This window comes from Falco naumanni, chromosome Z, assembly GCF_017639655.2.
Source record: "Falco naumanni isolate bFalNau1 chromosome Z, bFalNau1.pat, whole genome shotgun sequence".
NCBI classification, from domain to species: Eukaryota; Metazoa; Chordata; class Aves; order Falconiformes; family Falconidae; genus Falco; species Falco naumanni.
This window is the reverse complement of record NC_054080.1, coordinates 61,212,238-61,239,880: the sequence shown is the minus strand read 5'-3', so window position 1 is coordinate 61,239,880 and position 27,643 is coordinate 61,212,238. Positions and strand designations below refer to the sequence as shown.

Sequence of the window (27,643 nt, the reverse complement as noted above, 5' to 3'; positions counted from 1 at the left end):
GAACAAGTCCATAAAAAGGAAGATAATGCAGGTGATTATGAGTCTAATAGAACATGCAGTGCCATGATTTTTTTAATCTGAATTTTAAAGATATTTCCTATAAACCAGAATCATCAAAATCACTGGTTGAATTAGATGTGGAAACAAAAGCAGTCCAAGGGACAACAGGCATCAGAGACAACTCAGAACTTTTTCTTGGTCGTTCCTGACCTTTTGTGAAAGCAAGCTGGATATCTGCTCAAGTGCAATTTATAATTTATGACAATGTTTAGTTTTAATTAGCTGGCATAAATCTAAAAGGAAGGTTAACTTAATTTGGTAACAGTTTCATATTGTGGCAATTTTTTTACAGCTAGATCTGTTGAAAACTAACATATGACTTTCTATTGATTAGCAATGTCACATTGGACTGTACAGTTGAAAGCTCACTTTATAAATATTTAGGGCCAATCACCAAGATTAGGAAGCAAACTTCTGTTTCTCAAGATAACCTATAAAATCTGACATATGCCATCCATAGCACATTTCATTTACTGTGGGGCTATGCTCCTACAGTTAAAATTCAGATGACAATACATTTGCCATCTTAAAGTTTTCACAGTAATTGCACAGAAGTAACAAGAAACATACAAGTGCTGTCTCAAGGTAACCTGAGCCCTGAGCCCTAAAAATCATGTGAAGCCAAGTCTGTGTTGTAGCCAGATTTAATATTGGCTTCATGCCCATGTTCCACAGCCAGGGAGGGGTATAATGGGATGTTTATTTGTGGCTTGACTTGCTGCAGTGCAGGTACCGTTGAGTTATGGTTGGGGTCTGTGACTTTATTGCTGACTTACTGGTGGCTGATTATCATTTCTAAGTCAAGCATGAATGGCCACATATAAAAAGAAACTCTGCTGTCATATGTCAGTACACCATGGAGATAGTTTGTAAATACTGACATTTGAAACTTCTACATTGACTCTTACTACTTTAAATTTCTCTTTTTTTGCAGATGAGTTAACATAAAGTTAACGTAAATACCATTGATACAAGCTTCTGGAATTTTAGTGAGATGACGCACAATCTGTATTACCATCAAATGAACATGAAAGAGACTTCACCTTTCAGGTTCCGGGGGTGAGATTGCTGTTTCACAAACATAGTTTGTTACCTGGTGTGCAAAAAGCCAATCTCACACACAGAGCTGAGGTACCTATTTATTGCATGTCTGCACAGAGACGGGTGCTAGGTAGGAAATCCACAAAGCTAGCACATAGTAAAATTTTCTATACACTTTGAGCAATTGTTTACTGTTATGTTTAGTCACTTAATTTTCATTTGTTCTTATGAGCCTTGCCTCCATTTAAAGGTACAGCATTCTTTTTTTTCACCTCCTATGTTTTGTGGGGAGGGGGCTTTGTTAGTAGGTGGCTCTCTTCGCTCAGGGTGGATCTTTTAGTATGGTGATTAGGATACATAGTTCAAGTAATTTTCTGTTTGTCTCATTAACTATTTGGTTCTCCTTGAGTTACCTTGTTATGCCCCAGCTTACATTATTTATGGTGTCTAGTCCTCCCAAGACCCTGTTTCATTAACAATTTGTAACATACTCTGTTTTTCAAATTCTTTCTTGTTTTTCATTGTAGATATTTACATATTTTGTCTAAATTTCGAGTTAAATAACAGACTGACCCTCTATCAACCATGTATATACTTATGTCTGATCTAATACTGAGCCAGTCAACTACAAGATTAAGTAGCTGGTGACCAAGAAAGGAACATCTTTATACTTGTACATGAACAAATCTGATATGGGAAAAACGAGACATCACATGCATGCTGTTTTCACAAGCAGAACTACAATTTAATGAGGAACAGCTTCCACAGAAACAAAAGCATTTTCACTAGTATTGATAGCAAAGGACTAGGCTACTGAAATGGAGGGCAATTCTATCTGTCTTTTAGAGTGGTACAGCTTAGAGATAGTGGGAAGTAGGACTTGCCAAATTCTTACCTGTGCTACAGCTAAACCACTATTGGCATAGATGAACACAAACTGAACAGAAAATGAGGAAGGCATATCAACAAAACTGTGTAAACTTTGCAACTCATACAACATCTCCAAGCAACAAACACCTGTAGCCGGGACAGGGAACACTTCATGATGATACTGGTCCCCACATATGAAGGTTTCTGTACCTTGCTAAGTGAAATAAGCTGCTGTTACTAAAATTTTCTTTTCATAGAAACAACACTCTTCCCATTTCTTCCTCTACACATACAAACCAGAATAAACTTACAGGTGAGAAATCTAAAAGATGGAAAGTTTGGTAGCAGCTACATATAAACAAAGTAATTAAAACTTCTGAACAAACAAAAATACCAGCTTAGCAAGCCTAGGGCTCCAGAGAACACCTTAATAAGACAGTCTCTGTTCAAGATCACTAACAGGTGTTTAGGAATAGTTTTTATTTTGTAAGTACTGTGACTTAGCCTCTGGACTGCTCTTTGAAGCCTCGCCCCTGACAACACAGGAGGTCTGGAGAAAATAGCCTCAGTAGCCCCTTCCACCACCCAAACTAATTCTTACCTTCATCTTGTTTGCAGCATCATCTAGTGTTGTGACTTCATGGTCTTTATGTTCTCCAAAAAGCTTGTCAATAGCAAATATTGGGCACTTACAGTGGTAACAATATGTGTCTGCTTGTGCTTTCTTCAGTTCTCTTTGTGGGCTCTCAACTTGAGGAATGTTTGTTGCTGATTTTTCAGGATACATCACCACAAAGCCTGAATCTTCAAGCTCAACAGGTGTTCTTTGCTCTGGCTCATTAACAAATTCATAACTATCACCAGCATGCTCAAAAGAGTCCCTGTCTTCAAATAACAGCTCCTCATGTGTCAATTGAGATGATATTTCATCTTGCAAGAGTTCTTCTTGTGTAATTACATCATAGTCCATTGACTCAGCAAGATCTTCATAAATATCAGAGTGGTGCTCTTCTCTTTGCAAGTCTGGCTTCTCTGTTTGCTGAATGGTAGGGATACAGGAAAGATTTTCCTGAGTATACTGATCATCTTCACTGTCTTCAACAGGAGTTCTGACATACGGGACATATTTTTCCATTTGAGGAACGGCTGTTATGTCGTGCTGTTCTTCCTGCGTATTACCAGCTTCTTGATAAGCAGCTCTCTGGTAATCCACTAGTTGACTATAGGCTTGTTGACTTGATTGATCTGGTAACTCCTCAGTTGTTTCTACAGGTACATTTTCTTCTTCTCTTTGTTCAGTGGTATCAGTTGCTGCACCTGAAGGAATGACTTTGCTTCCAAAAGGAATGGCATGCATTGGTTTACAAATTGTTGCTTGAATGTTACAGTCAACCTGAACTTTTTTTCTCTCCACAACACCCCTTTCTGGCAGAACCTCAGTTCTGACACATTGAAGATCACCAGGCCCCTGCTTTTGTTTGTCCTGTGAACTCTGAACTGAAATTCCTCCAGTAAAGGACTCATCCTCCGGTATCTGATACTTTTGAGGCCCTATGGCCTTACTTGGAATTTCATCTTTAAGAATATATTTTTCAAAATATATTCCTGTTCCATCATCTGTGTCTGAATTTCTACTAGGAAAAGATGCATTAGAATTACCACTTTCTTCATCAGAGGGAGTCCCATCCTTTGTTTTTTCTCCTACTGCTTCTGCATAGAGGTCCTTGTATAAAAATGACAGAGCAGGTGGCTCCTCTAGAAGCTCTGGATTAACTGCAGCAACAGTGGTAGGAAACAATAGAGATCGTTCTAGCACTCCTTCTTCAGAATCAAACAGTGGGGTCCCTGGTGACTTCTGTTCATCTTCTACATTTGTAACCTTTTTACTGCTAATATCAATTGATTTCTGCAGAGGTAAAGGTTTTGGAGAATCTGCGTAGGACTGCATTTTGCTTTCTCCTTTCACAGTACCATAAAAGACTTCATCCAGATCCTCAAGTAAGGAGAATTCCTCTTCCAAAGTATCTGCCTCGGTGCTTTCTTTAAAAGTTGTGGCTTCTTCCACAGGTTCGTGGGGAACTTCTGTCACAGAAAACAATGAACTTGGTCTTTCAAAATGTGGCTTAACTGGGGATTTGTCATCAATCAATGTATATTTTTCAAAATAATCCATATCGGCCATACCATTATTAGGATCCAACACCACATTATTATCATTTTCTGGCAAAACAGGATTTTCTTGTTGTGTTTCTCCAGTTTCCTCAACATCATCATTTTTGATCAATTCTTTTAGTTCATCACTTGCAGGCTTTCCCAACAATGAGCTTTCTGAAATTTCTGTGATTGTTCCAGAAGCTAGGGCTCTATGGCCATCATCAGCTGATTTTCTTTTATATGAAGGATTTGTTTCCAAGTATTCTAGTTTATCTACCATGTGTTTACTTTCTTCTTCATCAACAGAAAAAATATGTGTAGAAGCATGAATATTGAGTATTTCATAACCTTCTGATATTATATTAAATATATCTTTTTGTTCAGTAGTCTCTGGAGCATGCTGAGTGCCTTCTACAGTGCTCGCATGTTCCATTTCTTCCTCTTCTCCTCTCAGGTAATGTTCAGGTACTTCAGACACATTGTCTACCTCTGGATGTTGTGTTGCTTCCATTTTTTGAGGATTTCCACTGCTGGTTTCATGCTCTGAAACTTTGTCTGGACCTGGATTATCTCCTACCAGAGCTGGTAAATTATACCTTTGTGTTCTGTTTCTGGAGTCTGAGGACATCTCGTGGGAAATTTTACTTGACACTGAATCAGAAGCTCTAAACATATGATCTTTATTTTTTGTAGCACCACGAACTGCAAGTTCTGTGCAGCTTCCAGCTGGGAATTGTTTCGATCCAAAATCAGAAGCTTCACTTGCAGAAAGCTGAACTCCTTGCCTGCCTGCTTCTGCAGCTCTTATTGGACTAATTGAGCGAGCTTCCACCTCTTCTGTCAGCCAGCTGGCTAGCCCAAGAGATGGAATATCTGGATTCTCCTCTTGATCAGAACTAGAGATAACAGACTTCATCTCTGCTGAAGAAAGGCTGCCCTGTTCACTGGAATGACGCTGAGTTTTGTGTGTCACAGTTTCATAAACAACATCTGATGAAACAGCTCCCACAGACTCTAAGGATGTATGGTTTTCATCTACAAAATCTTGTTGCATTTTGCATCTATCCTCTCCTTTAGAATAAATGCCTGAAACGATGTTAGATTGCTTTCCAAACATGCCTACTATGTTGGACAAAGATGAAGGTATATTTTGTTTCTCTTCATCATCAATGAAAGCCACTGATACTGGCTGTTCAGGTAATGTATGGAAAGGTAAAAATGAATCTGATGACACTGCTTGCTGGCCTGCTACAGCAGTCATCTTTGACTCTGTGGTCACTGACCTTGGCATGGTCCCCACATCAGGTTGCATTTCTTGGTTATCCTGCTCAGTAGTGAATTTGGGGGGATTTCTTCTCTGCTCTGATGACAAATATTTTGTGTCCAACAAATGATCTTGAGATTCTTGCTTGTCTTGGTCTTGTGTATGCATTAGAGACACACTCTCTAACTGCACTGTCTTCAAGCTTGTTGTTTTAGGTGAAGGGAGCTGAATTTTTTGCAATTCTTTTTCATCCTGTGGTGGAATTACATGTTTACACTCTGATTGTGTAGACTGAGCCTGCATGCTTTGCTTTTCTTGTTCAGCAAGGGACAATGTGGGAACCAAATACTCAGAGGCTGGTTTTGAATAAGGTGGATTTTCTTGCTGACATGTTTCATCAGCTGAATAAAATGGAATTGAAGATTCAAACTCTGTTTTTGAAGGTAAAGATAAATAATCTTGACTTTCTAGAGTTTCTGCTTTATCTGTAGAATATGATAAATTTAATTGTTCAGATTCTAATTGTATAGCTGTGTGGAAGTACTGTGGAGTCTGTTCTCTCTCTGTTTCAGGTAAAATTATGTGTTCAGCCTCTGACTGTGCAGCCACAGGCAAATGTATATGACTTTTTTTATTCTCTGCTTCTTTTCTTGCTAAGAAACCTGACTCAGATCGGGAAGTTTCTGACTGCTCTGATAACTCTAAGTGCTTGGGCAACAGGCTTCCAGTTACAGGTGGAGACTTTGGACCTCTTTCTGATTTTGTTTCAGAGACAGAATGTGAAACACCCACAGGTACAGACAGTGTTTGTTCAGTAGGAGAGGAATATGGTTGAATTTTTTTACTCTCTGCTTCCTCAGTGGAAAAGGATAATTCTTGTTGTTCAGTTTCCATCTGAGCAATTGGAGATGAAGTAGCCCCACTGCCTCGCTTCTCTGAACGTCCTGCTCTCAGCAGGGCCAAATCATGCTTTTCTGCTTTGTCCGTAGGAATTAATAAATCTGATTGCTCAAAGTCCAGTTGTGTGGTTCCCTGCTCCTCAGGCCTGCCAAAGGTATGTGATACAGAAGGTGTTTCTGGTTGCTCTGTTTCAACAATGGAGGACTGCAAATTAATGCACTGCCGTTCAGCTTGGGCCCCATCCCCCCGCTCCGTTTCACCTGTGAAAGACAACGTTTGCAGATGCTCCAGCTGGGCAATTTGTGACTGCTCTGCTTTGCCATAGGAATACAATAAATCTGGTGGCTTCATTCCATGAGTCTCTGCTTTGCCAAGAGGATATGACAAATCTAGATGTTTTGATTTTAGCTGTTCTGGTTGCAACTGCTCTGATTTTCCTGTGGAATATGAAAAATCAGAAGGCATGAACCTTGCTTGTGCCATTTCCTGTTTTTCTCTTTCACCAAGCAAATGTGGTAAACCTGGCTGCACTAATTCTAATTGTGAAGCTGGTTTCTGCTTTTCTTCACCAATGGAGTGCAAAAAGCCAGGCTGAGCCATTCTTTTTTCCTCCAGTTGGCTGAAGGATTCCTTAAGCTCTGGCTGTTGCAGTAAGTCTTGGGCAGGTTGTGAGTGCTCTGATTTGCCAGCTGGGTAGGATAAGTCCATTTCTTCCACCTCTGGTTGCTCAATTTCATGGTGCTTTTGTTGAACAATAGAATATGACAAATCTGGATAGTTTGATTTCTGATAAATAGTTTCCTCCTCTACTTCTCTAACAGGATAAGACAGCTGCAGATGTTGCAATGCTGGCAACGTCATTTCTTCTTCTCTTTTGTCAGAAGAATACAATGAACCTGTATGTTCCAGTCCACCTTGCGCAGTTTGCATTTCATCTGTTTTACCAAGGGCATATGTTAAATCTTGTACCCCTAAGTCCATTTGTGTTGCTTCTTGTGATAGTGTTTTGCAAATGGCATAAGATAAACCAGGAAGTTCGCGTTCTGGATGTGCCCTTCCTTGTTGCTCTGTTTTTCCAATGGGATAGGGTGTTACAGGCTGCTTTGATATCCGTTGTGTAGCTAGTGGCTGCCCTACTTGGTCACTGGAATACGATGAATCTGGCTGCTCAACCTCTGGTTGTGCTGTTCCTCGCCATGCTCTTTTGCCAGTGAAATGCAGTAAATCCTGATGCTCTGCTTCCACTTGAGCAACTTGTGGTTGCTCTGTCTCCTCAGGACAAGATAATTCTGGTAGTCCTAACCCAAGTTTTGTGGTTTCTTGTTGTTGTGTCTCATCAGTGGAGTATGATAAATCTGAATGTTCTGACTCTAGTTTTGCCATTTCTTGTTGCTCTTTTTTGCCAGAGGAATAGAGGAAATCTGGGAATTCCCCTTCCAGTGTGGCCCTATGTGGTTGCTCTGCTGTGCCATGAGAACTTGAAAACATTGTCTGCTCCAGTTTCAGGTGTACTATTTCCTCTGGGTGTAATGTATAGCTTCCCCTCTCCTGTTTGACCTCCAGATGTGCACTTGTTTTTTCTTCACTAACAGCACAGGACACACCAGGGTGCAGTACTTTGCCCATAGCATCCGAGACATCTGGATGTTCAGACTCCAGTGGGGCAGACCATGATGGCTTTGTTTCAACAGACATATGCAACAAATTGTCTTCTTTCAATTTCGCTTGTGTTGTTTTACGAGTTTCTGCAGTGTCAACAGAGAATGACAAATTTGCATATTCTGATTTTGCTTGTGAATTTTGCAATCCTTCTGTTTTCCCCATAGAGCACTGCAGCTCAGGGTGTTCTGTCTGCATTCCTACACCTTCCCATTGCTCTTCTTTGCTGAGAGATGATGAGAAATCACCTGGTTGTTTCTGCTCTGGTGGAATCTTTTCCTGTTGTTGTACTTTGCCACTGGAATGCAATAAATCTGGATAAACCAAATCCACTTCAGCAATCTGAGGTTGCTGTGTTTTACCAGTTGAACTTGATAAATCCATTATTTCTGCCTCTGGTTGTATGACTTCATGGCGTTCTGATCTGCCAGCAGATAAATCTGAACAGCTTGATTTTGCAAGTGCAGCTTCTTGTTCTGCTTCACTAACAGAATGAGGTAACTGTGAGTGTCCCAGTCCTGGCTGTGCTTTCTTACCTTGTGCAGCTTTTTTGGAAGAAAGCAAGAAGCCTGGCTTCTCCTCTTGTGCAGTTTGTGCTTGCTCTGTTTTGCCAGGCCAACTTGGTAGATCTGATTTTCCTAACACCAGTTGTGTGGTTTCTTCTGTTTGTGTTTTATCAATGGAATATGACAAATCAGGATGTTTTGGCTCTGGCTTTGTCATTTCTCTTTCCTCTGCTTTTCCACCATGAGATGATGCCTCCAGAGCTCCTAGTTTCTCTTCTGCAGCTTGTGGATGTTGTGCTCTGCTGGCAGACTGTTCCTCACTTGGGCACCCTGAGGCTGAGTGCTGCTGCATTCCTCGCTGCCCCACTTTGTTGGCAGGGGATGCCACGTGTGCGTGGCCCAGCTCCAGCTGGGCAGGTGGGATCTGCTCTGTTTTGTCATGAACATCCAAGGCACCTGACTGTTCCAACATCTGCTTGTTCATTTCCTGCACTTTGTCCAGGGAACATGCTAGGCCAGGGTGTTCAGGTTTCACTTTTTCACTTTGCAGTCCTCCTACTTTCAAATCAGAATAAGGCAAGTCAGAATGTCTCTGCCATGGTTCTGCTGTTTCTTCTGCTGCTGCTGCTATACCCACAGAATGGGCCAAATCTGGAATTTCCACTTCCCGCTGAACTGTTTTTTGTTCTGCTTTTCCAAAGGGGTAAGTTTGCTCTGTTTCTTGTTGCACTCTTTGTTGCACCTCTGTGTTCTCCAGAGGATATATCACATCAGTGTGCTCTGCCTCTGGTGGTGCCATTTCATCATCTGGCCTGTGAAAGGAAAATGATAAATCTGGTTGTTCCAAGTCCTCCTGGGCATGTTTAAATTGCTCTGTCTTACCAGGAGAAAGTGATAACTTTTCTTGCTCTGTCTGCTGTTTTGTGGTTTGCTGCTGATTTTCTTTGCCAACAGAAACTTTTCTGTGTTTCTTATCCAACACTACCACTTCTTGGTAGTTTGTCTCAGTGGAATGTGACAAATCAGGATGTTTCATTTCCCACGTTGCAGTTTCCGGCTCATTTGCTTTGCCAGGGCAATATGTCAAATCTGGATGTTTTGACTCTATTTGTGCTGCAGAAGGTCTTTTTTGGGCCACTTTGGGCAATTCTTGATATTTAGATTCAAAGTCTTGAGTTGCTTGTTCTTTGGCTTTACCAAACATAAATGATGAATCTGGATATTTTGAATCTAATTGTGAAGTTTGTTGCTGGTTTCTTTGGACATCAGATAAATCTGGGCATTTAGATTCTACTTCCATACTTTCATCTTGTACTGCTTCATCCAGGTTTCCTGATGAATCCCAATGTTCTAATTGTTGTTGTGTTTCTCCCATGGAGTAGGAAAGCTCTGGATGTCCTGACTCCTGCTCTATGATGTCACCTGGTTTTGTTTCACCACTGTCACATGAAAAATCTGGCTGTTTCGTCAGTGGTAAGGTTGGATGTTTCATCAGTGGTAAGGTTGGATGTTTCATCTTTTTTTGTTGTCCAGTTTCATGAAGGAAATACGAAGTATCTGGATATTCTGAACTCATTTCCTTTTCCAGTGGAGCTTCTTTTCCAGTGGAAGATGGTAAAAATATTTGCTCCTGTTCTGGGTGTATTATTTCTTGTTGTTCTGTTTTGCTAGTAAAACATGAAAGAAACGCTTGTTCTGATTTGCGGTGTGTCATTTCCTCCTGCATTTCTGTACTTACATAAAATGTCTGTTCTGGATATGCTGGCTCTGTTTGCATTTCTTCTTGCATTTGTTCACTGAAAGAATACGGCAAAGACGGATGCACTAACTCTGGCTGAGCTATTTCTTGATGTACCAAATTAATTTGGTCTGTGACCAGTGGCTCTTCTTTCTCCCAGGTTTCTGACAAATCTGAACACACCATTCCCGTTTGCTTAGCTTTTTGTTGGGCTGTTTCCTGCTGTTCCATCTCTCTTTCTACTATATCTTGTTCCATTCTGCCAAAAGAATATGATCTATCTGGCTGCACCATATCCAGTGGTGGTGCTTCTTGTTGATGACTACCAGCAGTGGAACAAGAGTCAAGTGACTGCTCTTGCTCTGTTTGTGACATTTCCCAGGGCTTTGCTCTGTCAATCAAATGTAGGGACCCTAAAGATCCTGACTCCACTCCTTTTTGCATTACTTCTCCAGTGGTAAATGAGAAATCCCTATTTTCTGAAGCTAGTTGTACATTTTCACGTTGCTCTGCCTCACTAATGAAACATGATGGCTCTGAACCTTCTAAGTCTCCTTGTACAGCTTCTTGTGCTGTTTCTCCCTGGGAATATGGTGAATCTGCTTGTTCCAGCTTTGGTTGCAATACTTTCTGTTGCTCTGTTTTGCCAGTGGGATTCAATGTCTCTGGCTGTTCTGCCCTCAGCTGTGAGATTTTATGGTGCTGTTCTTCTCCAGTAGAATATGACAAAACTGGATGCTCTGACTGCAGTGGAGTAGTTTCTCCTTGTACTCCCTGGGGACAGGAATACAACTTATCTCCAGGTTGTGAATGCTGCTGTACAGGCTGAAGCTGTTGTCCTTTGTCACTAAAATCTGACATAAGAGAATTGTCCAAATCTGTTTGTGCCAATTTTTGCTGCTTTGTTTTATTCATGTTATAGAGTAAATCTGAATGTGCTGTTTCCTGATATCCAGTTTGCTCTGTTTCAGCTCTTCTCATGGAATCAAATATATCTGGATGTACTGACCACTGGAATCCGGTGGTGTTTTCTTTCTCTGCTTTTTCCATCAAACACGATAAATCTGACGGTACTGGTGCAAGCGGTGCTGTTTCTTCTTGCTCTGCTTCTTCAGGGGAATAAGACTCTGGTTGTTCCAGTTCAAAAGGAACATGTGTTTGTTTTTTTGTTTCTTCCCTGGAAAGTGAAAACTCCTCATGTTCCATTTCCAGCTGTGCACCTTCCGATTCTTCCACTTCTTCCCTGGAAAAAGAAAAGTCTGGATACTCTGTCTGCAGCTGTGCACTCTCTGATTCCACCATTTCTTCTCTGGAATATGAGAAATCTGGATGCTCTGTCTCCAGCTGTACACTTTCTGATTCCTCCATTTCTTCCCTGGAAAAAGAAAAGTCTGGATACTCTGTCTGCAGCTGTGCACTCTCTGATTCCACCATTTCTTCTCTGGAATATGAGAAATCTGGACGCTCCTTCTCAAGTTGTGAACTTTCTGATTCCTCCATTTCTTCCCTGGAAAAAGAAAAGTCTGGATACTCTGTCTGCAGCTGTGCACTCTCTGATTCCACCATTTCTTCTCCAGAATATGAGAAATCTGGGTGCTCCATCTTCAGCTGTACACTTTCTGATTCTTCTGTTTCTTTCTTGGGAAAAAAGTCTGGACGCTCCTTCTCAAGTTGTGAACTTTCTGATTCCTCTGTTTCTTTCATAGAAAAAAGCAATTCTGGATATTCTGCCTCCAGTTCTGCACTCTCCGATTCCACTACTTCTTCTCTGGAATATAAGAAATCTGTATGCTTGGTCTCCAATTGTGCACTCTCCAATTCTTCCATTTCTTCCCTGGCATAAGAGATAGCTGGATGTTCCATCTCCAGTTGTGCACTTTTGGGTTCCTCCATTTCTTCCCTGGAAAAAGAAAAGTCTGGACGCTCCATCTCGATTTGTGCACCCTCCAATTCCTCTGTTTCTTCCTTGGAAAAAGAGAAGTCCAGATGCTCTGTTTCCATCTGTGTTCTCTCTGATTCCCTGATTTCTTTGCTGGGATATGAGAAATCTGGATGCTCCATCTCCATTTGCACACCCTCTGCTTGTTTGTTTGTTTCAATGGGAAAATCAGGGTGATCCAAATCTACTGCTTTATTTGTAGCTGGAGTTTTCTCAGTTTCTTCTGTTTCTGTGTGGGTAGGGTATGAAACTCCAAGATATTTAGAATCTATTTTTTCAGAAATAGGTGTATTTAGTGCAATTCCTTGCTCCTCTGTTTCCTGAAGGGAGGAGGAAAAGTCTTGTTTGGACTTTGTTTGCTTCTCTAAGTGAACATTTTGGATTTCAAGTGGTGGGATCTTTTGATCCTCTTTTTTTTTGGAAGAATACAACAGACCTGAAGGCTCACTTTCTGGCAGTGCAGTTACTGGTGGCTGACATTCAGTTTCTTGCTTCTCTGTTTCATCTTCAGAGTGTGGTAAAAGCATGTGTTCAGACTCAGCCTGTGCAGTTCCTGATGACTGAGGAATAATATCCTCCTGCCTTGTTTCAGAAAGAGTGGAATATTTGGATTTAGCTGATGGAGCACTAGGTAAGTAAGACTGAACTGCTGACTTCTGTGCTTCCCTCCCAGGATGATCCGACATGGATGCTATAGGCAAAGTACTTTGGGTACCTTGTCTTTCTAACTCATTAACAAGATCTGCTGAAACAGACTGTGATGCAGGACTGGGCTGAATTTCCTGCTCCTCTGGTTCTTCCAGATGATCTGATGCTGTCAGCAGGGATTGGTCTGTTTTCTTGTTTGCATTTTCAGCTGAGAGCAGTGGTGCTTGTTTCTCTGATTTATCATCAGACTCTAATGAAACAGAGGTTGTTTGCTCTGTTATTAACATTTTTTCTGCAGGTGAATAACTTTGCTGTTTACTGCCTTCTTCAGGAGGGCAGGACTTCAGTGAGTGTCCTGGTACCTGATCTGGAGCCTCCAAAAAGGATTGTCTGTCTTTTCTTTCTTCAGGCTGAAGAGTTGGTTCTGCACCAAAGTGTGAAAATCTGCTTGGTTTATCTTTCGTTTTAATGGGTTTAATATTTTCTGATGAAATACCACCTTTATTAGTAAGCCAGTTTTCAAGAGGTCTTGTTGGTGAAGAATAGCTTTGATTTGCATGTGCTGTGGATTGTTGTCTTTGCTCCCTTCTTCTCTCTGATGGTGTTTGAAGATTTCTGCTTCTTGCTGTCTGGAAAGGCTTTGGATGTGTTGCTTCTGAAAGCGAACTGAACATCTGCAATCTTTCTTTTACTGATGTTTCAAGGAACTGTTCAGAATCCCCTGAAACTGAGTTACTTCTCTGAATTCTGGTTTTCTCCAATGTTTCAGGGGCTGGCTCAGTCCCTCCAAAAATTGAGTTGAACAGCTGGATTCTAGCTTGTACTGGTCCTCCAAGGATCGGCCCTACTTTTCTCAGTCTGCTCTCTCTAAATATTGACCTTATTGGAGCACGTTTTACTGGCTCTTCTGCGATGTTCTCTAGATCTTCTTTGTCATCCAACATTTCCTCATCTGTGTCTTGCATTTCCATCTGTTCAACATTTAACACTGTTGCCTGCACATCTCCTAGGACAGTTCTTGGTTCTTGCCTCTGCCTTCCAGAAGAGTCACGTTTTTTACTGCCCAGGCCTCCCTTCAGTCTTGTAGCCATTGGCACCCTATTTGAAGATTTGCGCTTCCTTTTCCGAACAATCTTACCTTCATCCATAATAAAGATAACTTTTCCTGGAGGAGAACCTACCGGTGAACTTTCCATACTGTAAAGGTCAGAAGTCATACTAGTTTCTGAGGCCCAGGGAGTAGAACATCTGCTTGAGCTAGTTTCCCAGGTTATCCCACTGTCTTCACTTTGAACTGTTACCATAGAAAAGGAAGGGTTAGTCATGATGTACTGCAGCTTGGGTTTCACATCTTCATTTTGGATAACATCTTTTAAACTAAAAACAGAAAGAACCAAAGAAAAAAAGAGCTGTAAAAAACACACAACAAATTACATTTTTGCAGTAAAATCTAAATATTTGCATTAAAGCAAAACTAATTTTCAAGGTTGTAAAAAATACTGCTTGTGCATAAATTTTGCATAAGGAAAGTCATATTTCATCTGACATCCATTTTAGATAGTTTTGTAAAGCTGCACGTTGCAAGGTTATTTCAATGAAGGACAGGTGTTTAAATGCTCTTGACAATGCAGGAAAAAAAGTCTTTGATCTGACCTTGTTTAACCAGTGTGAGATTGAGCTGATTCTGGGGCTATTGTCCAGTGCATGGTTATCTCACGGCATAATTTAAACCTTGCATTACACACTTACAAGATACTGTCAGTGTTTCAATAGCACCCACACTTGCTTTGCCCAAGAGTAAATTATTATTCAGTTCTCAAAGGGGTAGAGAATCTATTTGCTAGTTTGTTAATGTCTTTTGATATGTTTCATCCTCTAAGCACTCCACATATTTTACAAAGTAATTTAGAATGCATTCAACAATAAAAAAATATACTAAGCCCTCCCCAAATGAAATAACAATGATTTATAAAGCTAACTTTAAACCTTATGATACCTAATCAGTACACTATCATATACTGCAATCAAATCTCTCTCAATAAAAAAAAAAAAAAAGGCTGGAGAAATCTTTTCTGAGAAGCATTAGAAAAACAGCTTAGAAATAAGAGTGTGAAGAATAGCAAAATCAATTAAAAGACATGTTTTTTAAAAAAATATTTTTAGGGTTGTAAGTAATTAAAAAAAATAGAAAAGGTAATCAATACTCAATCCTGATACTTCTTGAGTGGACAGTAGTTTATCTAGGGAAATCATATTAGCAGCCAATGGAAAGGAAGGCAGAGTATCTGCTGGCAAAGGCAGAGGCTTCAGTAGAGCAGAAGTGGTGAATTCTCTTTCACTCCCGTGGAAGGATGCAAACCTATGGCCACACAACATCTTTCTTCCACTGAACAGAGGGAAGGGTCACTTTCCAGGTGATTGGAATAAAGTGCTTCTTCAACTGCAGTGAAAAAAATCTGGCTCCTGACCATGGGATCAGAGAATCTGTCTCACCAACTGCCATAGGAGGCTATGACCCAGCACCACGTGGGTACCAGAGATGGCTGCAGAGATGGGGGGCACCTCTGAGGAGCAACTGGCATCACTCTAGAGGGCACCAAGTGCCTGGCAGAATGCAGAGGTCTTTGAAGGAGGAGAAGAGGAAATCTTGAGGAGAGCTATAATTGTTCCATCAAGCAAACTCTCTGAACTGTAAGGTTTTTGTGAAGGGCACTCAGTAAAACTGCTCAGTACCTATCAGAAACAAAAAGGTAATACTGATACTAGCAGTGCTGGCCTTACCTTTCCATGAATTTGCTCTCCAGAGCACAGAACAAGAACGGTTGCCCTTGGCTGGCCCATGATGAGGTCTGTGCAAACTTATACACAGACTATCTAATCTCTGATGTCCTCAATGCTAACTGAAAACTGAAGTCACCCTGTGGGACAGCAGCCTGACCAGGCAGTGGAGGGACAACAAGGTATCAAAGTCCAATGATGGGGCTTAAAGCCAGCTGTGGTGACTGGGCTGGCCTGGAGGCTGTGACTAGCAGGATGGCTTGGACTAAAGCCCACAATTCAAAGTGAGCCTGACAGTGCAATACTAAGTAATGACACCTTAGCAAAACTCCCTAAAAAAAAAAACAATACCAAACCCAGCCCTCAAAGAGATAGAAACCCTAGGGTCTACAGCTGATTATCCGTCTTGGTGCAGTACTCACTAAAAAGGCTAGCTCCATAAGATAAAATTTACAGGTTGGAGGAAGAGGCAAAGCAAGCAAATATATATCAACTTTGCTGTTAGCTTTTCCTTTGCAGTTTCACGGCTTGGCATCAGGTTGAGTTGGGCATAGAAAAATCAAATCAAATCAAATCAAATCAAATCAAATCAAATCAAATCAATCGATAGCAATAGTACTAAGGAAGCTTTCAGGTCTTATGTGAGTCCATGATAACAGATGACTGATTTTTTTTTTTTTACATTTTTCAACTTCTAAATCTCCTTAATCTGTTGTTAAACCTATTTTTCTGCACTACCTAGTGTTATTAAATAAAACCCCATGCAGAACAGAGCAGCACTCCCACTTCAGCTGATATAGTGTGAATAAGAATGGGCTGCCCTGGCCCTGCTTATGCAAAAGGCTTGAATTATTCACATCATTTTCTCATTTCCAAGGTTATGGTCACAGCCCATATTCCTCTACAGTGCGATGAGATGGTGTTTTATATCTTTAAGACCAGAATGAAAGGCACATAAGTATTTCCTTCCAATATACTTCCAAATGTTACCACAGTTTTGTATACAATTTGCATGCTGCACAGTAGTAGCTGAAACACCCCTCTCTACTCAAAGAAAGCTTCTGCCGTTGCAAAAAGACATTTGCAATATTTCAGCTCCATAAATGCATAATGAAGCCACTGACATCCAGGGACAAAAGCCAGTGCTGCCATCATTGCATGTAGACTTTTCACAACCCATCCTGTCAGCGCATGTGGTTTCAGTTTATTTTTTCACTGCTAGGACATTGACTCAAACCTTTCATGATTCTTGAAGATGCTGACAACCAGTTTCATGCTTCCTGCCATAATAGCTCAAAACCAGATCTTTCTTATCGTTTCTTTCTTCTCACTATAACTTCTGTGCTGTGTCCACTGGGATTTCAGGTTTCTAGTCCATCCTGGCAGGCTGGGCACATGTTCCCTTATGTATCATAGCAGGGAAGAGTTTCCACCTCCCCAGCTGCCAGAGCAGTTGCATTCAGACACACTGACCGAGGTCTGTTCATCTGTGCTACACCAGCACCATCACAGAGAAGCACAGCCAGCCCATCAGCTTTCTAAAATCCTCCTGAGTCTCCCTTCACCCTTTTCACATCAGACCTTGTCACTCCTGGTTATCATCAAAATTAGTTGCTGTTTACTACATAGCACCTTGCAAGCTGAAAACAACCCAGACAAAATGACCCGGGTGTCCCGGTTGTGGCAGTGGCCTATACTGACAAGATCTCTCATTCCCTGAAGGCTCCTACTGCAGCCCTGCGGGCACAGTGCACAGGAGGTGGAATTTGTTATTGGCAAGCTTGCCTTCCGAGTTGAAGGAAATATTCTATTTCTCTCTGTTTGCACTTTTGTTCTGTACAATCTTGTAGTTTCTGCCTTCACCACGCTACCCCCTTCCCCCTACAGCAATCAGTATGCTCAGCGAGGTCTCTGCCTATTGCTCTGCATTGCCTAGGGCTATAGCCTGTCCATCTCCTTCTTCAGGGTAAGAGAATGAGGAGCTACAGAAGTCCCTATTTTAAACCCGGCCTTTCACTTGTTAACCTACTGCTAACTTCCTTTACTATCGATGACGCCCCTTCTGGCAACACCGTGGCTCATTCATCTGTCCGAATTCAAGTGAATAATTATCCAAAAGCAGTAAGATAGCTGCTCACTGCTTACAAAGCTGATTTTCATTAAGAGCAGCTGGGAGCCAGGAGCTGGGCCTGTCTCACACATTTTATATCATCCAAGACACATCTGGGAAGGGGCACAACCTGCTGGGGTGCTGGTCTCTTCCAGACATTGAGTTGTGGCATGGCCTGACGGCATTGCCAGTAACAGGTTCAGGTGCTGCTTGAGAAACCACAGCAGCTCTGTGCCTCAGAGGTCTGTGTTGCTCCTGCGTTCTGGATTCTCCATCGTACAGGTTGTGGAGAGAGCACAGTTATTGAACAAACACTTTTGTCTGGGTGGGAGACTTCCTTTACACAGGGATTTAATCACTTTGTTGAGACCTAATGGGGAACTTCTTGAAGTCTAGTGTTATTTTAGATCCACAAATTGCAATGTACACCTTTGCCAAGGCTGAAAAGAAACAAAACGTGGAGCATCTGGTTGCAGCTGTTGCAGGAGCTGGGACGCACAGTGGGATCACCAGCTGCACCACTCCCTGCTGCAACACCCCCACCTCAACATTGCACCCATACAGCTGCTCCCAGTGCCCTTTTGCTCCAGCCTCTGCCCTGCCGCACTCAAAATGGCTCACGCAGGGCAATCAAAAGCCTCTGCTTTCCACTGCTCTTGCCTTCACTGAGGCTGCGCCTGCAGCCAGCGGCCAACAAATGGCCCTGCCAGCCCCTTCCACCCTGGCCCAAGGCAGGCGCTGCCTTGTCTAGGGAACTAAAACCACATAGCCTTTCCCCACATATTTTTCTACTTTGAAGAGGGTATGAGTTTTCCTTGGGAAGACAAAACCCCAGCACTCCCCTTCCCACCACTTCTTTCCCAGCATCCCATTTGCTATCATTCCATTCCTTCGCTCTCCTGGATGCTGCAGCTTTCCTCACGTGGCAGGCAGTCCCCTTCTCCACTGTACTTCCCGTTTCACCTCTTTCACCAATTATTTTAAGCTAGGCTTAGCTCTAAAGCTTCCACACCTCTGTTCTTCTTGTGGAAGGTCTGCTTCATTTTAAAAAAAAAAAAAAAAGTAAGAAAAAATAATTCCAGAACTCCAGGTCTTTCTCCCCATTTAGTGGTCTTAAATCACCACTAAATGAATAGCTAAAATGAGGCCTGTAACCATTTCAGGCAAACCAGCTACCTGGAAACATGTACAAATTGGCTGCCAAGCCATTTTTACATAAGCTCTGCACAGAGACACATCTCGAGGCCTTACCATTGCAAAAGGACATCAGCCGGGAATGGTCTGAGCGACAGAGCTGTGTCAGAGCAGCTCACCCATCACGTAGTTGTTAGAGACACAGATATTCCAGTGGGTATGTAAATCAGTAAATTATTTTCCTATAGCTAGATTTAATTCTCACCATTACCAACATAAAAATGAAAGCCTATTAATGTCATACTCACATTTACCTGAAAACACACAATGCAGGCTTTCAAAATATTTTCCATGTTTAGATGACTAATTTTACTTCGAGTTAGAAACCAAAGACATCTGCCATGATCTGTCCATCTCAGGTAGCAAAACACCAAAGGCGAGAAAATATTGCATGAGCCCATTGCATGACCAGTGGGTTATTTATGCTGGCAAGGATATAATGCATTATCACATCTTTATAATAGGTTCTGCTGCTGCATGTTAGTCTCATTACTTGCATAAAAATCTGTGTCGGGAAACCAAATTATTTAAAGCTTACATTAAAAAGGGTAATAAAAATGTGAAACCCAAACTTTCCTGCTTTTTTTTCTTCTGCTTTTCTGGATTAAAATTTTGGGAAAAGTAATAATTCTGCTGCAGCTTTTGGGATTTTACTCCCCATGGCTGCTGTAGAGGGACAGGTGTGGAAGCAGAGTGGGTCGGTCAGGGCTTGGGGGTTGGTGTCCTGGAGGAACACCAGGGCTCTTCTGTTTCTTTCACACAGGCACTGGCTGACCATGGGCCATCTATCTTGCTGCATAACTCTCTTATAAAATAGGTATCAGAATGTTTAGTATGCTTGAAAGTTGGAAATAGGAGCCAATGGGGAATTTCTTACTGACTGCAATGTTGCACAACCAGGTGCTGTTCAACTTCATGCAGAGGAGGAAGACAAAAGCAGCAGAGAGCTTGGGGTTGTTAAAAATAAATCAATGACAGCAGGGTCCAGGACAGCCTGTCTTCAGCCAAGTTTGCATATTGGTTACACCGCCTCCAAGCTATGTTTTCAAAGCACACATAAAAAAAATCTGTTCTGCAACAGGGGCTGGAAAACCTGTTTGTCAACAAATAATTAGCTTACAGCCTGAGAAAGTATATCCCAGGGTCTCGACCTGGCTGTTTTTCCTCTGCCAGCACCTCCCAGGAGCTTTGCCCAGGCACTTGGTGCAGGAGAAGCCTTAAGCTCAACAACTGCTGGCATTTGCAGCAACAAAATTTAATCGTTTAAAGCGTCAGTTTTATTTAACTTTACTAAGGTACTGCTGAGTGCTTGTGCAGTTACCACACCTGTCAACCCCAAAATTTTATACCTTCTTTAACCTAATTAAAATAATCAAATGGATTTGAATATACCCTGCTACCACTGAGGAAAGCTGCTTAAAACCGCTCTGCTAGACTCTGACCTCTCTTATTAGTAAGGTGGTTAAGGACAGAGATAAATGCTGCAATGTTTAATATAACCGAGACCTAAAGGGAAGGGTAGCTGTGATTTAATTAAGTGGCAAGATGTAATGCCTGAGTTGTGTTGTGGAAGTTGCCAGCCAGAAGCAAGACCCAGCTGCAGGGAGCTGCCTAACAGGCACCCGTGGAAATAAGGCTACATAGATTTCCCTCCCTTTAGCAGAAAAGTTAGCCATTCCCACTTACATTTCACAATCACAGTTTTATTATTAGCCATTTAATTTCAGATTGCATTAAGAAATACCCAGTCAGTTGTGTTTGAGCTGTCTGCAGCGAGTAGCTCCACTCCACTGACTTCAGCTGGTTGTCTCATAGGGCTGCTGCCATGTGGAAGCAGTGTTTATTGGCATGTATCCCCTCTCCCTGCCAGTACAGGACTGAAGAGTCAACATCTCCCTTTGTGAGAAAAGGGGCATTACACGCCCCCACCCGTTTGAAAAACTAGCTCTCTGTTCCTTCTGAAAGGAGGTTTTCCTGCAGTTCTGGGCTACGTTTCCCTGTTTGGCTTTTGCTCTCACAGCACTTGGGGTGGGGTGGGCTGCGCAGAAACCCCCTGCCTCTCTTCTTCCATGTTTTTCCTCCCAGTGACCATCAGCAATGTCAGAAAGTGCTTTGAACTATGCAGTACACTCAGAGTGGCTTGTAAACACAGGCTGGCTCCATAGCACTGAGGTATTCAGAACTGTACGGCCCAAATTTCTTTAAAAAATGGTTTCTGGAAATACCTTAAACTAACGTCTTTGGCTCTTCCAACAGTATCCAACCAAAACTTTAAACCTGAAAGGCTTTACTCAAGATGAGGAAGAAATCTTGTGACCCAGTAGGTGGCCCAGGCCTCAGAGTCTCTATGAAACCTCCAGGGCTGGCATGGCGGGGGAGCCTGTCTGTGTGGGGCAGCCTGCAGGCCCCTCTGCACCCCGCGTGGGCATGGGACCAGGCACCAGGCACTGGGCCACTGCCTCGCTCATTATTTTCCTGACGGTACAAGCAAAATATTAGGACAACAAACCGCCTCTGTGCAACAGTTACTAGGGGGGATGGGGAATCAAAGTGCTAAAATATTCCTTATTCCACCCCAAAAATCAGCCACAGAAATGGTGGCTGGCAGAGGCGAGCACGTACAGCAAGTTTTTCCTTTCCTGGGGAAGAAGAAACTAAAGAGGGAGGGACAAGTGTGAAGAAAGAAAGGGACATAAAAAGGAACAAGTGTCAATGCGCCATTATAATCTTGGACCATTTTCTCCCTGACAAGCAAATCTGCAGAGCATTTAAGATCGATATGTGACAAAGAGTCAGCCAGAGAGGGAGGAGCAGAGGGAGATGCCACTTGAGCTGGCATGCCAGAGGATCTCTAAATAGAAAAGCTTTCAGGGAACTCGGGGCAGGCGCTTGTTGCACAAAACTTAACTACCGCCGTACCCATCAAAAAACCCCCACGTTGTCACCCCCTCCCCGACCCCCCCCCTTCCCCCGCTTTATCTGCAGTGACTGGGGAAGGGAAGGGGGAAAGGCACTGAAACCAGCACCACGCCCCAGTCCTGGCATCCCCCTGGGCTGGTGCTTTGGGGTGCAGCTGCCAGCTCCTCCCAAGGCTCAGTCCCTGGGGTGGCAGTACCTGTTAGTCAGCTCCTCTGCTTCCTCTGGGTCTACATCTTCCTCCTCCTCTTCCTCCTCCTCCTCTTCTTCCTCTTCTTCTTCATCATCCTCTACGAAGGATGAGGTCTCAGACGCCCTGTCGCACTCGGCACGGTGATTCCCCTCCATGCCCCTTCTAGCTCAGGCCCTCGCCGGTGATTTTTACCCCCGACCCTGTCCTCCCCAGGGTTGCCTGAAGCAACTGTCATCCCCAGCAGCTCTCACTTCTCCTGACTCAGGGCAGTCTTTAAATAGAAGGCAGTGAAGCTACAGCGCCAAGTCGCTGCTGGTCCTACCCTGGGTCCTAGCACCAACCGGGTGCCAAGACACATGGCCAGACCTGGCAGCCATCTATCTGGCTGCTTGCCCCCTCCACCTGCCAGCCCACGACCCAGGTGGCAGGGAGGAAGGGGCTGGGGCTCCAGCAGACCTTCCCCAGCCACCTCTAGCAAATCTGGGGTGATGCACAGATGAAGCTGAAGGACCGTTTTCTTGTGGCCCCAAGAAAAGGTGCATTTAGTGTGGCTGAAAGGAAGTTCCACCCCGAGCATACCCAGAGTGCCTCAAATTTGAGATAGAGGACTCTAATACAATTACTGTATTAGTAATTGAGCCCAGGACATACCTTTAATAATTAATACTGTGCCGCGAGAGCTGTCAGATGCACTGCAGTTTTTAACAACGCAGAGAGAATATATGTTAACCCCCAAAATTATGAATGTGTTCTTAAACAGCAGGACATTTCAAATTTCCTCTTCATGTGGACTGGAACCAATTTTAATTTAAAGCAAAGATAAATTACATTGCAGTGTAGGTTAAGCCACCCTTACTCTTTATTATTCTGCATTCCACATGAAATGCAGTGCTTTTCATAGACAAAATGGAAAAGTTTCCAACCTGTACTAATCAAAGTAATGACTTTTTTTACAATTTTTTTTTTTTTGGAAGATGGGGAGAAGCACTGAAATTGATTCTAAATAAAGAACTTGCAAGCTACTTCAGGTATAAAACATTGTGTACACAGTATAACTCTAATCCCTTTTTCTTCCTCTTCTTCAAACAAATAGCTGGTTATAAATCAATCAGCAAATTTTTACTTGTGTTCTAAGTTCAGAAACACCCAAGCAGATATTTCTGAGTACAAGCTCTCTCTGCAATGCTAAATTAAAATTCTGCTGACAGATCCACTTGAAGTAAAATATTTCTTACACAGTACATACAGATAAAACCTGTCTGCTCTCTTGACCTGCCCGCTGAAGTACACAATTTACAAGCTCAGAACATTGAAGAAGTATACTTGAAACAGATGCTAACTTAAGCTCCACATTTTATCAGGAGCACAGTGACGGCGTACACAGCACAATGAAATTTAAGGTAGAGGACTTAATGTTCTTTATGCATGGAAAAGAGCATTACAATCTTCTAGAAATGCTTTTATACGAAGCATACATACATCACACAAGTTTTGATTCATTTTTAACACAGTAAGAGGAAGGTGAGTACCCTTTTACCAGAACCCCTTGAAATTATTTCCAGACCTAGTGCTCTCTCTTCTGTACTTCTCACAACTTCATTTGACCTGCAAGTTGACCAAACCAGCATATTCATGTTCTTCTTATAAGCCTTGATTCTGTAAAATCAATGAGGAAAATATTTATATCAAAACACACAAGGATTAGAGAAAACAAGACAAACATTTAAAAAAAAATGCTTCAAAATACAAATGAGAGAACCCAGAGCAAGTAAAGACCATTAAATCAAGAGCAGCTTTGTCTGATGGATTTAAATTTAAGTTCAAATAAAGCACCGGTTCCAAGTAAGCATTTGGAATGGTGTTCACTAATGCTAACTTAAGATTATCTACATATCATCTTACATCTTTTTGTCTTGGCTGCCCATTTCTCCCATATAACCCTGCAATTTGAATCTTAAAATTGGTTTATATTGAATTCCTTGTAGGGGATTTCTTAAAAATAACTTCTTATACTGTCAGGACACCTTAAGGTACCTTAAGAGAGTACGCTTACACAATCACATTTTAGGAGACATGAGAACTAGAAGAGAAATTTCAAGTTTCACAGTATACAGCCTGTGCCATTTCTGGCACTACTGTTACTGACTGTGAAGCTCTTGCTAATGTTCGATCTTCCCATTCACCCCTGAGCCTGTTAATTAAAAGCACTCCTAGAGGACCGAAGAGTTCCTAAAATCCTATGCAAGACACTAGTAGTTTCTGACATTATACAAAGTGAGAAATGACAGACCAACCCAATGCCAAAATGAGTAGTCAAAGCTAGTTCTAAAATAACAATCAGATCTGAACTAAAGCATTTTCATTCCAAGGCTGTAAGAAGCCCCAGAGAAGTTAGCATCTTGCACATGTGCTGAAATCTTGGTCGGCCATTAAAAACACCTTTTACCAAAGGTCTCCCAGAAAAACAATTCCTGCTAGGGTGTATGCCAAGGGATAGGAGTGTGAAGGTTTTTATTTTGAAGTTGAAGGGAAAACTTTATGGTAACACTAAGATTAATGATAGCCATTAGGGATTTCTCACTCTGGACACCTGCCCAGAGTAGATTATTCCATGAAATGTAATTAGATGGAAATTCAGGCCATTAAACCTCTGAACAACTTCATACTATGCAGAACTGAATCCCAAGTTACAAGTCCAGCTCCTACTCACTGTCCCCAAACCACTTATTTTGTGGTGTTTTATTTGAAGCTTTCTGATGAAAGTTGCAACCCACCATTTTGTCACCATCATTAAATTCACTCACAGAAAGTGGTGCTGCTCCTGTTTGCCTTGACAGGTGAATAATACAATGCCATGTCTGGTAACATATGTTTTCCAGACCCCACAGATTATTTTTTAGCGTGCAAGAGCACTGCCACATTCCGTGCTTTTGTCAGACTACCCACTAGCTTCTTCCACTATGAGCTAACCCAAGTTACACTATCTTGCATCTTGCCTAGGTAACACAGTAAATTACTGAGGAGTCTTCTGTTGTTAGAGAGGATGCAACAAACAGGCTTGTCCCCAAGCAACTGTGGAAAACTACCAACTAGACTTTGTATTTCTAATTATAGATGTAGCTTATCAGAAGTACATGAACTTGAGAAAAAAAGGCAAAAAGACTCTTTTGAAAGGCACAGGCCATTGTGGTTACAGATCTTGGCTTGTGTTAAAAGGATTACCAAGTAGTGGTGGTCAATTTTTACAGAATTGAATGGAGGTATCACAATTTTTTTAACTGTCTATTTCAAAACAGGAAGAAGCGGTTTCAAACATAAAGCAGTAATTTAAGGTGTGAGACAGGTTGATGCATTACGTGATGCAATGCAAACTCATAAGAGAGAGACAAGTACAAAATTTTGTGCTGCACATCCAGCTCACTTGAAATAACATTTTTGCCAAGTTTGAACTTGTCCATTCAGTTATCCTACGTTGGTAACGTTTTAAATTTTCTAGACAAAGACAGTCAACAACTGTTTGTTTAAAAAAACAGGAACAGCCCTCCTCTCTCCCCCAAATCCCCCTAGGACTTGTATAGCATCTTTGATTGTAGACATCAGCCTGTACTAAAAAGTCATGCTTCCATTTTACATAAAAGAGGTCAAAATGAGTGTTTCACTAAGACCAAGTTTACCACCTTATAAAGAGAAAGATCAGCGAGGGGGGAATATACGCAGAGAGTAATGGATTGCTACAGTCAGATTATGACTGAAAGACTGTTTGAATTGCAGAAGGAAGATGTTTTAAGAAGCAAGCCAAAATCTTAGAGACTAGATCATGAAATGTCTAGTAAGTAACCCCACAGCAGGCAAATACTTTACAGTTTCTAGAACATCTAAATCATAAAACCTGAAATAAATTAGAACATAGAAGTTTGCACAAGAAGATGTAATGCTTGTTATTTTACACAGTTATAAAGGTTTTCACAATCTTGTTAGAGACAGCAATAGATGAAACTTTTACCTGCACACAGGTCCAATGCAGAATAGCGATAGAGAAGTGTATGATTTTCAGCAGAGGCCTTACTTTTACAGGGCATTTCCTTTTCTACTTAATTATAAGAAATATTTTAATTATGCAGTACAACATAAAATGGAAAAGCTGTATCTTCCATATATAAATTTATTTCATGTGACATGATACAAAATATTAAACTTACAAAAATGAAAATACAAATTTGACAATAAGGGTAAGTGCAGTTTTAACAGAGAATTTGTTTTCAATAACAAGTATGTGAGAGGCACAAAATGTACTCAGGATTTTAAGCAAGGGTTCACAACGTTTTTTTTAATGCTAGAATTTTCAAAATTACTTGCTTCTATTCATTTTACAGTAGTAACCAATTTACAAATATTTACACAAAATAGAAACAGAAGCGCAAATTATTGTAGCAGTGGTAGGGTTGTGGGGTGTTTTGGTTTTAGTGTGGTTTTTTTTCCCCATCTCTCCTTCATACGCTCTGTGTGAATATGAAGGCTTCATGTGCATTGATTTGTCCTTTTTATTTCAACTTTTCTGTAGTAGAAACATTGCTTGCAAATTCCATCTTAGATTACCTTAAGGATACAGTTGGACTTGCATATTGTTTAGCTCTGAATGTCTTTGTATCATTTATTACATATTCCTTTGAATGAACAGCTGTATTAACAAATATTGATAACAAAATATGCAATCTTTATAAAAAAATTTCCTTAATAGAAGTTTACAGAGAAAAACATTTCATAAAAAAATGTGGGGTAACAGCCTCGTGATTTTGATACTGTGCCTCATTTCACCAGGGTGCCATAAGAAGGAAGTGAAAGAAGTTGATTATTTTTGGTGTGTGGTTGTTCTTAAAGATAATATACTGTTCAGGTCCGCGTTGTCTCGTAATACCTGCCAGGCCTGGGGGCGGGAAAAAAGCACAAGGTTTTAAAAGGCTAAATAATCTTTGCTGTTAATATTTAGATATCATTGTAAGCAGTAAGCCTCACAAATCCACAAAAATCAGGTTGATATTTTTTCCCCGTCTTGAAGAGAGGGGCTTTGGGATTTTTTTTTTTTTTTGAAGGCATGAAAAAATCCAAAAAGTACACAAAATGCAATGAACTACTGAGGATGCTACAGCCTTTCAAGAAGAGAGTAGATTTGTGGAGACTGACATGTTAACGTTATTTAAGCATTACATTGATATTCTAACTGCAAAATAATGCTCTCAAATTCACACATGTCAAAGTTCCTGATACAAGCTGTTATACTCTGACATCTTCAGAACTTAATTGTGTCTTCAAAATAGGTTGTTTGAATTTTCTTCTGTATTCTAGTGTTAACTCCAGGACACATATGTCACATCTGCTAGGCCACGAGCCCACAAATAACTGCAGTCACCCTCCTGTCTTTACACAGAATTAATTTAAACCACAATGTGTAACGAAAACCACATGAAGAATAACCTCTCAAGGGTGATGAGACAGATTCCTTAGGCTTCTTAAAAAAAGTCAACATATTAGTAAGTACTTGCAGCTTTAGGCAACTGTCATTCCTTGTGGTTCCTAGTAACGAGGAAAATTTTTTCAGGGCCGTAACACTCTAGTATATAGGCTCCTAGAAAGCTAGGAGCAAACAACTGCTTTTACAATTTTCAGAAAACCACG

The 27,643-nt window shown here is 41.4% G+C and overlaps 2 protein-coding genes across 5 annotated transcripts in view; both read right to left on the bottom strand.

The window, feature by feature from the left end:
• Positions 1–22,204, bottom strand: part of CMYA5 (cardiomyopathy associated 5) — a 46,086-nt gene extending 23,882 nt beyond the window's left edge. The window contains exons 1-2 of the mRNA XM_040580847.1: positions 21,977–22,204; positions 2,573–14,156 (exon numbers count right to left, since the gene is read on the bottom strand). Coding sequence (XP_040436781.1) covers positions 2,573–14,156; positions 21,977–22,125 — 11,733 coding nt within the window. The 5' untranslated portion in view covers positions 22,126–22,204. The remainder of the gene's footprint in view (positions 1–2,572; positions 14,157–21,976) is intronic.
• A 3,914-nt stretch (positions 22,205–26,118) lies between these two features.
• TENT2 (terminal nucleotidyltransferase 2) overlaps positions 26,119–27,643 on the bottom strand; it is a 44,979-nt gene continuing 43,454 nt past the window's right edge. For all 4 annotated transcript variants that reach the window (XM_040579552.1, XM_040579551.1, XM_040579553.1 and 1 more), the window contains one exon: positions 26,119–26,894. In XM_040579552.1, the coding sequence (XP_040435486.1) occupies positions 26,820–26,894 (75 nt within the window). In that variant the 3' untranslated portion in view covers positions 26,119–26,819. The remainder of the gene's footprint in view (positions 26,895–27,643) is intronic.